Source organism: Quercus lobata, chromosome 8, assembly GCF_001633185.2.
Source record: "Quercus lobata isolate SW786 chromosome 8, ValleyOak3.0 Primary Assembly, whole genome shotgun sequence".
Taxonomy (NCBI): domain Eukaryota; kingdom Viridiplantae; phylum Streptophyta; class Magnoliopsida; order Fagales; family Fagaceae; genus Quercus; species Quercus lobata.
Genome location: NC_044911.1, coordinates 976,675 through 989,295, shown reverse-complemented (window position 1 = coordinate 989,295; position 12,621 = coordinate 976,675). Strand labels below are relative to the sequence as shown.

The 12,621-nt window shown below is 33.6% G+C and overlaps 2 protein-coding genes across 2 annotated transcripts; one reads left to right on the top strand and one right to left on the bottom strand.

The window, feature by feature from the left end:
- Positions 1 to 249: 249 nt before the first annotated feature.
- Positions 250 to 1,732, bottom strand: LOC115955423 (putative cysteine-rich receptor-like protein kinase 35). The gene is made up of 4 exons (XM_031073550.1): positions 1,543 to 1,732; positions 1,140 to 1,374; positions 888 to 1,035; positions 250 to 558 (listed from the first exon to the last, which is right to left on the bottom strand). The coding sequence occupies exons 1-4, from the start codon at positions 1,730 to 1,732 to the stop codon at positions 250 to 252; spliced, it is 882 nt and encodes a 293-aa protein (XP_030929410.1).
- Positions 1,733 to 11,672: 9,940 nt separating this feature from the next.
- Positions 11,673 to 12,362, top strand: LOC115955422. Its single transcript, XM_031073549.1, has one exon. It carries the CDS (start codon positions 11,673 to 11,675, stop codon positions 12,360 to 12,362), a length of 690 nt encoding a protein of 229 aa, XP_030929409.1.
- Positions 12,363 to 12,621: the final 259 nt, after the last annotated feature.

The following is a 12,621-nucleotide window of genomic DNA, read 5'->3' as shown; positions in this document are numbered from 1 at the left end:
AAATGTAATTTGCTTGGGCCTTGGCCTTTTTTTGAGTGTAGGCTTTTAGAAGTGGCCCTAAGTCCCTCCTAGATGCAATTATGCTAAAAACAAGCTTTTAATGTAGGACTTGACAGACATCAACATGGCAATGAGCCAATGACTAATGGTAAATTTTGGTTTCTCAAGTTCAATAATATTATTGTTTATTTAAAACATGCTTAGGTAACAAGAAAAACAATTGAGGTATGACCAACAAAGTCTAAATTGTCACCGAGCTTCCAAAATTGAGACTGTCATGTCATTTAGAGAACAAATTTCTGCCTTTCTCATAGATGAACCCAAAACCTCCATACCTCTGCCAAATGAGAACGCTGGTTTTTTTGGTGAAGGTAGAAGTGTAGGTTCCTTGTTGAATATTGAGATCACATCTGATATGGTAGGCCTATCAGCTGCATTTTCTTGGACGCAAAGGAGTGCTATGTTTATGTAACTCAAAAGGACATTTGCAGGAGGAGTATCTCCAAGAATTGGATCCATCAACTCCAATGACCTATTGCTTTTCCACAAATCCCATGCCTGAAGAAAATTTAGCACCAAAATTAAAAGTAAGTGCCATTCATGATGCTCTTAGCATAATATACATCACAAATAAGAAGAAATGCGTACTGAATTAAAGGATCATTAGAAATTATTTTGGGTAAAATACTGAAAAGTAGCTACATAAGTTTAGAGGAAACTTAATTTGACACTGGTATATAACTTTTAAATCAACATTATTGACATGGAATATAATCCATCGAAAGGTCAAGAGATGGTACAATTCACACACACAGAATCAAATGGTCAAACGCAAACACATTTTCTAAGCTTTTGTTAACTTAAAAGTAAGAGGGTCCATTGCTCACATATCCAATAAGATTGATAGAATCACGTTGATAGAAACTAGTATTCTTCTTGCTGCTCAAGATCTCTAAAAATAATACTCCAAAACTAAAGATGTCAAATTCAATTGAGAAAATGCCTTCCATAGCATATTCTGGAGACATGTAACCACTATAAATCATTGTAAAACAAACTGTTCAGTGGCATCATTGTGACTAATTTGTATTTATTACTATATTTGCTATAGAGCATACATACTTATGGATTATACTTACTAAGTCCCCACTATTCGGTTGGTTGCTTGTGACCCATTCCCACAAAAAGTTCCTGCCATTCCAAAATCTGATATTTTAGGATTTGTGTCTTTATCCAACAAGATGTTGCTGGCCTTCAAATCCCTATGAATGATTTGTAACCTAGAGTACTGATGGAGGTAAAGAAGCCCTTGAACAATCCCTTCAATAATGTGAGTTCGGGTAGCCCAATCTATTATCCCATGTCTAATTGGACCTGTCTCAATACCACATATAGATAGTAAGATAGAAGTTGGGAAAGAATTGGTTGGCATTATGCCATTATGTGTATGATGCCTTAATCACAACCAGGTTTTAAACAATGAACAAGCAGAATGTAGGTAGATGACTTTGAATGCAATTAAGACTGTGTTAAAGTACATACCAAAAAGGAAATAATCTAAGCTTTTATTGGGTAAATACTCATAGATCAAAATCTTTTCATCTCTTTCAATGCAGTAGCCAAGCAATTTCACAAGATTTTTGTGTTGGAGTTTGGCTATAAGCATTGCCTCATTTTTCAGCTCTTCCCATCCTTGTCCAGATTTTCTTGAAAGTCTTTTTATAGCTACCATATGTCCATTCAGCAAGGATCCCTGAAAATAATTTTTTTAATTTAGTTTTTCATTAAACCTTGTGAAGAGTCCACATCAAACAATTATTATAGGTTGGATCCTAGTGTTAGAGGTATTAGGCTTACAATATAATTAGGCCTCGCCCATGTATACTTAATACCTCTAACACCTAGCATCAGTTTCATGCAATTATCAAGACTTCAATATTTGTGTTAAAGGTTAGATTGTGGAATATTATATATTGATAGTTTTTAGACCCCTTAAAAACAATTGATTTAACCTAGGTAATTAGCCAAATTGTTACTTAGTCTAATTTAACAAGTCTAGGTTATCACAATAACAAAGATCAAAACATGCAAAGCAGCAGAAAATAAATAATACAAGATATGATCACCTAGGAAACCAAACCGGTAAAAACCTGGGGAGGATTTGACCTAGCTATCCTCAAGGTAAACTTGAATCCATTATCTTGAAAGAATCGAAGTTCATACAATAAGACTTCCAAGCCCTCACGCTCGACTTCTTATTGCTACCAACCAATAGAACTTACTGGCACGACCACGTGCAAGCTCAAAATCCACGAACTCCTTCTTTCTTGGATTCACCACCAGATACAAGCACACCCGCTTGTGTTTTCTTTAAGTTTCAATGGCAGCAACCGAGTTGATCATCAAGGTGTAAATAAATCTTCTCCTTGAAAACCCTAAGTTTGTGTAAAGGAAAGCTCCTCTAGATCTCACAAGAGATTTATACAAACCACAATATGAGCAACACTAAAACATGGCTAGGCTTTGCTTTTTATACTTAGGACAAATTAGAAACCCTAAAAACGTTTTAAAACAACTAGGACTGAGTTGAAAATTCTGCAGAAAAAACATTCTACCCAAGCTTCGATCGATCGAGCCTAAACTTCGATCGATCGAGCCAGGCCGAAATGCATTAAACTTTTCTACATTAAGCTCAATTCCAACTTTACATAAGTGCACAACTTTGAACAAGACTAAAATACTTCTAAACACATTGTTTTGATCATGGTTTGCCAACAATAAAAATTAGAGTTCTAAATACATAAAATCCTAAGTCTTTAGAACCTAACAAACTCCACCTTTGGCAATCCGTGACAAAACACAACTAGAAACTCAAAGTTTACAAAATAAAAGCCTACTTCTAAATACATTGTTTTGATCATGGTTTGTCAACAATAAAAATTAGAGTTCTAAATACATAAAATCCTAAGTCTTTAGAACCTAACAAACTCCACCTTTGGCAATCCGTGACATAACACAACTAGAAGCTTTACAAAATAAAAGCCCTTTACAAAAAAAAATGCTCATAAAACAAATTCAATCCTAACTACTATCCATTAGTTGCAAGTATAGACAGCAGATCAATTGAATCAACATGTATATTTCCTGAAACACTAAACAAAATGCATAACCGCATGTGTGGAAACAATACAAGTAAACAAATTAAATTCTTGATTTCAAACAACACACAATAAAGACATATATCAATGAATAACTCATAAATATAAATCAATAAACAGTTTGACACAAGAAATATATAAAGTACCAACAAAAAATACTCCCCCTAACATGAATATCCCATCAATAACATGGCAAGAGCTAAAAAGGTAAAAAATACAATGTGAAGCACCTAGATACAATCTAAACTCCACAAGCTCCAATCAAAGAAATACTCTCCCCCTGAAAACAAAAACTCTACAAAGTACTCCCTCTTTTTGTGACGGAATGCCAAAGGGCAAACAAAATCCATTATCAAAAGGAAGGTGGTCTAAACTGCGCCAACTCCGCACGCAAGGCACATATCTCATCGAGCACGTCCACCAAAATCTGTCCATGAGCCGCCTGAACGGTCAAGACATGATCCAACGTATGTCAAATGTCTGAATCATCCAAAGCAGTCGGTGGAAGAACATCAGCATCAGCAGCAACACCCGATGTCTCAGCAGCATCAGCACCTGTAGAAGAGGGAGGAGGGGGAACAGCACTAAATGATGCACCTCTAGGACATGAAGGAGCAACTCTCAAGTGAGCAGCCCTCTGTCTAAAAAAGGTGGCACCTATGGGAGCAACGACATGCACAGGCTCACCAGATTAGACGTGATCCGAGGATCAGAACTCCACTGAATAAATGACCATGGATAATACCTATTGCGACTACGAGCCAAAAGCCACATAATCTCATGTTGGAAATTGATGTAACTATAATCTCATCTTGCATTGGAACATGATTTCAAATCAACACTTTGCTGTCGCTAGCCATGTTATCGGCATGTGCTTGTTATTAGTACAAATTTTCCCTACGTTGTTGGTTTTGTTTGCTGTCTCTGTTCATAAAACGGTAACCACCAACAGGATGGTCCTTACTAGGGACACGACCTATAATTATGTACCTTCTAAACAAATCGGAGTACATGGAACGATCTTCGGAGTTGCCCACCAAAATGAGAAAGAGAGAAAGAAAAGAATATATATATATATATATATATATATATATTTATATATATATATATATATATATATATATAACTTTGTTAATAAACAGCAACTCAATAGAGGTATCGACCTACTATTCCTTTGTTATTTTAAATACTAAACAATTAATTGACCCTGGTGCTCGCTTTTTTTTTTTTTTTTTTTGGGGTATTTAGCTTTTCTTTTTTTACCATATTTCTAGTTTGACTAGCTTGATGTGGATACTCTTAGAAAGCGTTTGGTTTGTTGTGATATGCTCTCAATGTGATGCACATTACGATGATGTAACATTAAAATTTTTAGTTTATTTTACTTTTTCTAATATTATCATAATTTTAAATTACAAAATATATCACATCATTTTAGTCTCATCACTTTCTTAAACAATGTAATGTTGTATTCCTGTATTAAGATTATATTAATATAAGATTACAACAACATAATATTACGGCATAATGTAACATCACGACGAACCAAACGCCCCCTTAGAACATTCACATTAGCACGTACAAAAATCACATCTATTTTAGCATAAAAACATACTTTTTTTTTATTTTACACCCATTTTTCACAATATTTTATAATAAAGGTTAAGTGGCACGTTGTAACTGGTTTTTATCTTTTTTTTTTTTTTTTTGAGTTTTTTGAATCCACAATTAACATCACTTTTTTACCTACCAGTACTAACTTGCCACCCATATTTTGAAGTGAATTTTTTGTAAAATTGTTGTGTTAGTAACACAACTCTTAAAATATTAAATTTTATAAGAAAAAAAAAGTTTCAAATTTTAGCTCCTTTATTATTGAAAAAATATCTCTCCAGGACTCTAACTTACTTTGGCATTGACAGAAGGTATCTACATCTGTGTTTCTTTCCTCTTTCTCTTTACCTTTGTTTCTCCCTTCTATGTTTTATTAGTTTTTCTCAATGTATGATCAAGTAGTTTGATAAGTACTCTACAAATTTCCAAGTTCATGAAATCTTTTACTTCTTCCTCCAATTTCAAGAAAGTGATTGCGTGTATGGTTAAAAAACCATACACTTCAAAAGAAAAAATTTATTAATATTTTTTTTTTCTTAGTTTCACATTTCCTCTCAACCTTACTCCTAAGCGTGTTATTATTCTTATTTATTCTATATTTTTTTTAATTGATATAACTTATAAATATAACAAGTTATTATTAATTTGACGAAAATGTATGATTAGTAATTTGATTCTAGTATGCATCCAATGATTGTTGTCTTAATGATCTTTAAATTATTAATAATTTTTTAAAATTATCGAATAATATAGTTGTATTGTATATAATGTGGAAGTTGTATATACATAAATAAAAAAAATAAAAAAACTCAATCATCTTATTTTTTACTCGCCTCCCCCCCCCCCCCAACAACCCACAAATTCCTAGCTCCACCATTTCTGATTCCCCTAGAAGAAGAAAAAAAAAATCTAAGCTGCCACTACATATTAGATTATCTATTTTATACTATATTTCATTAAAGGTGTAAATACACATTTGGTTTTTACATTTTGGGCCAATTACCGTTTTGTTCCCTAAATGTAGTCCCCAAAATCAAAAAATTGTTCTCATTTTAGTCCCTAACGTCATCTCACTAACGAAAATAACCTATGTGGTAGACGGAGTGTACTACTAAGACTGACGTGGCCATTAAAAAAATATTTTTTAAATGCCATGTCAGCATTTAAATTTAAAAAGCCAAGTTAGAAAAAATTAAAAACAAAAATTTCTGAATTTCTAATTTTTTTTTAAAGAAATTAATTTTTTTATTCCAATCATTATTTTTTTCTTATGAACGTGATCATGTTCTTTGTGTTCTTCCACGGAAATGACTGTGCATGTTCATTTTCAATCCTTATTTTTTTGTCTTTGCTTTGGCTTTCTTGTAAATTCTGGCATTCTGTTTGCAATATAAAAAAATCAATTTATATACATAACCAAACTTCAGCAAATACTACATGCCTAAATAATCAAGCTGTACACTGAACGAAACAACTTTCTCACAAAAATGTTAGCAAAGTTTGCCAATTATGTATATAACTTCCTCAAATCAAAATTTTAAAATAACCATATATACTGCAATCAAGTAAATCAAGTTACATATTTCAGCTCACAAAAAATGTGATTAAATTACATACACAATAAGTTAGTGCTTGCTGCTTAGTACTACTATACCCCAACCCATGTCACTCAAAATCGGGGTGGTGGGGGGGCCAGGTGCCCCCTGAACTTTTAAATTTTTTACTAATAATATTATAATAACCTAAAATACCTTATTTTCCCTTAACCAAAAAAAAAAAAAAAAAAACCTCGATTCAATGAATTCAAAGTATCTTTCCTAGTAGTAGTAGACTTCTACTCCTACAATTATATATATAAAACCAATGGGTCCCACTTAGTAATGATTGAAAAAAAAAATTCTCTACATTGATTCATTGAATAATAGCCTGAACACAAAAACTTGATGGACCAGACGAAAACGTACTAAAGTCCACAACTATAATATAAAACTGTGGGTCCCACTTGGTAATCATGTAAAAAAATTAAAAAAAAAAAAAAACAATTTTGCTACACCTACACGGAATAGAAATCAATACTAGCATAGAACTCTAAAAATAATAATAATAATAATAATAATAATAATAAAATAAAAAAATAAAAAAAATAGAAAAGAAAAAAGAAAAAAAGAAAACCTCGATTAAGTGAATTCAAAGTATCTTTCCTAGTAGTAGACGACTTCTACTCCTACAATTCTATATATAAAACCAATGGATCCCACTTAGTAATGATTAAAAAGAAATTTCTCTACATTGATTCATTGAATAATGGTTTGAACACAAAAACTTGATTGACTAGACAAAAACGTACTAAAGTCTACAACTATAATATAAAACTGTGGGTCCCACTTGGTAATGATTAAAAAAAAAAAAAAAACAATTTTGCTACACCTACATGGAATAGAAATCAATACTAGCATAGAACTCTAAAAAAAAAAAAAAAAAAATCTTTTCATACCGTTCTCTTTCTTTGGACCTCAGAGAGTTTCTGAGGAGTTTTTAAAAGCATTCAAGATGGGTTTTTAAGTCATACGTTCAAATATTCACATATATGCATACTCTTAATACTTTTGCTTTGATTTATTTATTTAATTTTTTGAAGAATCAAATTATATGTTTAAACTATTTATATTTAGATGGATCTCTTGATTTGACTATTCTTAACCATAAATTTATAATTCAAATTATATGTTTAAACTATTTGTATTTATAATGATCTCTTAATTTGATTATTCTTAATCATAAATTGTAATTTTGTTTTCTTTATTTTAATGATATGACATGTATATTTGTAGTTAATTGACAAATCGTTTTTTTATTTCTTTTGTTAATATTGATTAAATTTTTTTACATTAATTTTTTATGTTCAATCTTGTCTTTTAATCTTGTCCCCAACTAGCGGCACTCTTCCAATCCCACTTCCAGAAAAGTAGCAACTCCCTTGGTATATATTTAGGGAACGTTTTAGGTTGCATTAAATCAAATCATGAATTTATACTCTTCTTTTTTTCTTTTCTTTTTTTGAGACCAAGTTATAAATCAACTTCTATTAATTAGCTAATCATTATCAAAAGTTGTTAGCTACAAAATATGAGACAAAGTGAATGAGAAAGTAAACATAATTCTTTGCACTAATAACGGCTAATTAGGTACACTTGATGCTTAAGATGAACCCTGAGTGCATCCCCCACAACAGTTTGAAATTATGTTGCCAATCATTAAATCTTTTTTTTTTGAGAAACAAAAGTGAAGGGCTAATCATTAAATCAAAGCAATTGATTGTGAATAAAAATAAAATATGTATTCTTTTACCTTTTTGAATTATAAAATAATAATTGTGAAAAAGAGTACTTATTCATTCTAACCGAAATTATTAAACCCATGAACTCATCTTCGTGGCAACATCAGTTTTGTCCCCTTTCAAGTAATTGAATATGCGGAAAATCGATGTAATCATGGTCTCATCTTGCATTTGAACACGTTTTCAAATCAATACTTTGCTGTCGCTAGCTATGTTATGGGCATGTGCTTGTTAGTACAATATTCCATACGTAGTTGGTTTCGTTTTGTCTTTATATATACAACGTTGAGGCCCACCAACAGTACCTTTGCCGAAACTTAGATCTCAACCTCACTTACCATTCACATCAGACCACACAATTTAATTAGAGATTTGGCTTCAAGCCTCGGGACACGTGGAAATATCTCCCGGGTTACACCAAATATTAAATTATTAATCCATGCAAAATCAGAGACTTCAAGCCTCAGGACACGTGGAAAGATCTCCGGGGTGGCACACCAAACGATTCACGCAAATCAGATGAAAGTGTTTAGAATATATATAACTTTGTTTGATGCGGAATGTGAAAACATCAGGGAGTAGAACAATTATACTTCAAGAAAACAAAAAATAAAAAATAAAACACGTTTACTTTTGAAAATAATTTTGAATCCATGAGGGTTTGAGGTGGCACACCAAACAATTCATGCAAAATCAAAGAGAGAGTAAAGAATATATATAACTTTGTTTGATGAGAGATGCAAAACCGTTAAGAAGTAGAACACGTCTACTTCTAAAAAACGAGAAATAAAACATGTTTGCTTCTAAAAATAACCTCGAATCCATGAGGATTACTTGAATCCACAAGGAGAAAGGGTTCTAGAATTCACCGAAGAAACAATAAACAAAAATCTAAAATTTTATTAATATCAATAATACTAAAAAAGCGTTTACAGACTTGAAGGCCTATTTAAAGAGGAATTATTGTATACTCCCGGAGTACCATAAATGCGTACTCCCTCTTCTCATATAAATAACGGGTCCCACTAATTAAATTCATGGTAGGCCACACCATTTATGTGAGAGGAGGGACTACGCATTTATGGTACTCCAGGAGTACCTAATAATTTTCCCTATTTAAAGACTCCATAAAACTTGACAAACAAAAAAATATATTCTAAAATAAGCCTTAATTAATACCTAACCATAATAGGAACCAAATTTGACTTAAAAGCATTAATAGCACCTAAAAAACAAGAAAATAAATCAACCAAACCTAAAATAACGTTTTTTACATAAAAATACCAAAATTAAATCATTACAAAAATTAAATTGTAGATTTTGTCCTACATCAAAACCCTACACTTGAAACAAAATCGTCCTCGAGTTTATCTTTGAAATCTAAAATCTCCCATGCCATGAAAATAAATACTTTGAATACTTCATCTTCTTTGTCTTATTGCCAAACTTGAAAGTCATTAATTTGGCAACTTGAACTTCTTCTCCCTTTATCTTCATGCAATTGACAATATTCACCAAATAAGAGTCAATGATCAAATCAAATCCTTCCACCCCAATAAAATCAATAAACTTTGTTTCAGTGACTCCCACCAAAATAATAGAAGCTTGAATGTTGCAATCATCTAACTTGACTTCATCGAGATCGTTGACAACTTCCTTTATAATTTCTTCTTTAATGATCTCTACAATCTCAACCTCAAGATCTTTTTCTATAATAGGGTCTTCATTAATCTCCTCCACAATCTTGATTTTAGATTCTTCTTTTATAACAAGGCTTTAATTAATTTCCTCAAAAATCTATATATTTTCTTCTTTGACTTTTACATATTCTTCAAGAAAAGTAATTTCTTCAACATGTAATTTTTCTCTTAATGGTGAAATACATGGCTCTTTAAAATAATACAAGTGTGAACTTCTTGGCCAATAATAATCTTGTTTCATATACGACAAAAGTTCATCACAATCCAATAGATAAAATCTAATAGCAAGCATCTTTTTCATCCTTGGCCATGAACGAATTTTGTTTTTACCTCATATGAGTCTACCAACTGCATTCGTTCCCACCAATGTAAGGCATACTCTCTAAGTTTATACAAAACAAGTTCAACTTTTCTCTCATCACAAATATTCTCATAGTCAAATAAATCATCTAGATCAAGTAACCAATCAAGAAAATATTCTTTGTAGAAATAACCTTTAAAACTTTCAATTTTTTTATAAGACCTATATGAAATTTTTTAACCAATAGGTTGCCCGCGAGTTATGTCTCTGAGACAGTTATCCCTATTGTTTCCATACTCCAATGACAAAAAAGAAAATATATTATAAAATAAGCCCTAAAAAGTATTAAAAGCGCCTAAAAAAACAAGGAAATAAATCAACTAAACCAAAAATAACATTTTTTACATAAAAATACTAAAATTAAATTGTAAATTCTTTCCTACATCATTGTTAATGAATAGTAGCTCAATAGAGGTATTGACTATTGAGTTACTATTCATTTGTTATTTTTGAATACTAAACAATTGAGTCTAGTGCTTGTTGTTTTTAGGGATATTTAGTGATAAGGGTGTTCTTGCAAAATAAATTCTTGACACACAAGAAAGCCAACGGTTCCTACGAGCCCATCAACTTTCTTAAGCATATACGGAATGGAGGAAACGATAGTATCATAAACCGACAACCTCACCACAATACCTGACAAGCGTCCCCATAGGCCGATGGGAATTCTCGAACAGAGCAGATGACTGACGGATGTGGAGAGGCTGACGGGGTTAAAAAGGCTGATGGGTCCAGCCTTGCTTAACTTGACCCCATGGATATTTATGTAAGGAAATTTCTTGTGTCCCACGATCAACCCTAATCAAAGGAATCCCTACAAGGAAAGGATCCCGCAAAATACGTGTATTAATGAGGATCTCCCTTACAAGGAAAGATCCTCTCTAACATGAAACGAATGTCAGTTCTACATGACTATAAAAACCCTAAAACCCTCATAAATCAAGGTACACATAATTTATCTCAGCTTTGGCACTCTAAAGTTGTGAAAGTTTTCTAACTTAACCTTCAGATGGTATTTGGCCGGTACCACACCGATACTCTCTGTAAGGTCTTCTTCTTCTTTGTTGCGTAGGTTTTGTCAAGAACACGTGAAGATTGTGTGACTTACTGACGATTTTTGGCATCATCAATTGTCATCGTCTATAGGAATCGAAACAGTAACAACCATATTACCACTTACCAAACGAAGAGTTGTATTCACTCGCTCGATGACAACCAAAAACCCTATCAAAGAAGAACCACGCACTAACTACCCTGGAAAGACAGTTACAGACCCTAGTTGCAGCTGTGGAATGCCTTACTAAGCAAAACCACGACCTGGAGGAACAGTTGCGCCAAAGGGATGCTAGACCCAACAGTCATGGAGAAGAGCAAGAGGGCACCAGCACCGAAAGGGGGACTGAGAAGGACCAAAAGGTAGCAATGCTCCGAGCAAATAGGAGGGATAAGATACCAGCTATCCATCCGTCGCATAAACAACACCACCACACATAGTCGTGGAGATGCAGATGATGAAGGAGCAGATGGACTTCATTATGAACGCCCTCAGAGGATGGGTGTCAAACGACCTCGACGAGTTAGTCCACCAGATGGACTCGCCTTTTACTACACCCGTCACTTCATTCCACCTTTCACCGAAGTTCTGTATGCCACAAGTAGAAGCCTACGATGGGTCAAAGGATCCCTTAGATCACCTAGAGTCCTTTAAAACCCTTATACACTTACAAGGCGTGGCGGATGAGATCATGTGTCTAGCCTTCCTGACTACGCTGAAGGGTCCTGCAAGGGTATGGTTCAATAGGTTAACACCCAACTCCATCAGTATCTCCAAGGAGCTGAGCATGAAATTTGCCTCACACTTTATCAGGGGGCACAAGTATAAGAAGTCCATTTCGTACCTAATGAGCATCAAGCAACGGGAGGATGAGATGCTGAAATCCTACATAACCTGCTTCAATAAGGAAGCTCTCTCAATAGACAAAATTGATGACAAGATACTTGTTGCTGTCTTTACCAATGGATTGCAGAAGGGAAAGTTTTTGTTCTCTCTATACAAAAATGACCCAAAGACCATGTCAGATGTGTTTTATCAAGCCACCAAGTACATGAATGCAAGGGATGCACTACTGGCCCGAGAGGAAAAACCCAAGACGAGGGAAAGGCAAGAAGATGCGCGACAAGATAAAGGGTGAAAGACGACTAGAATCGGAGACCAACAGGAGGATAGGTGCTTCAAAGCCCCTGTCGGAAGATTTGTGAACTTCACCCCGCTAACAATCCCAATCGATTAGGTCTTGATGCAGATCAAGGATGATGCAGCCTTGACGTGGCCTAGCAAGTTGAAGGGAGATCCCAATAAGAGGTCCAGAGACAAGTATTGTCGTTTTCATTGAGACCACGGTTACAACACGTCTGAATGCTATGACTTGAAGCAGCAGAATGAAGCCCTTA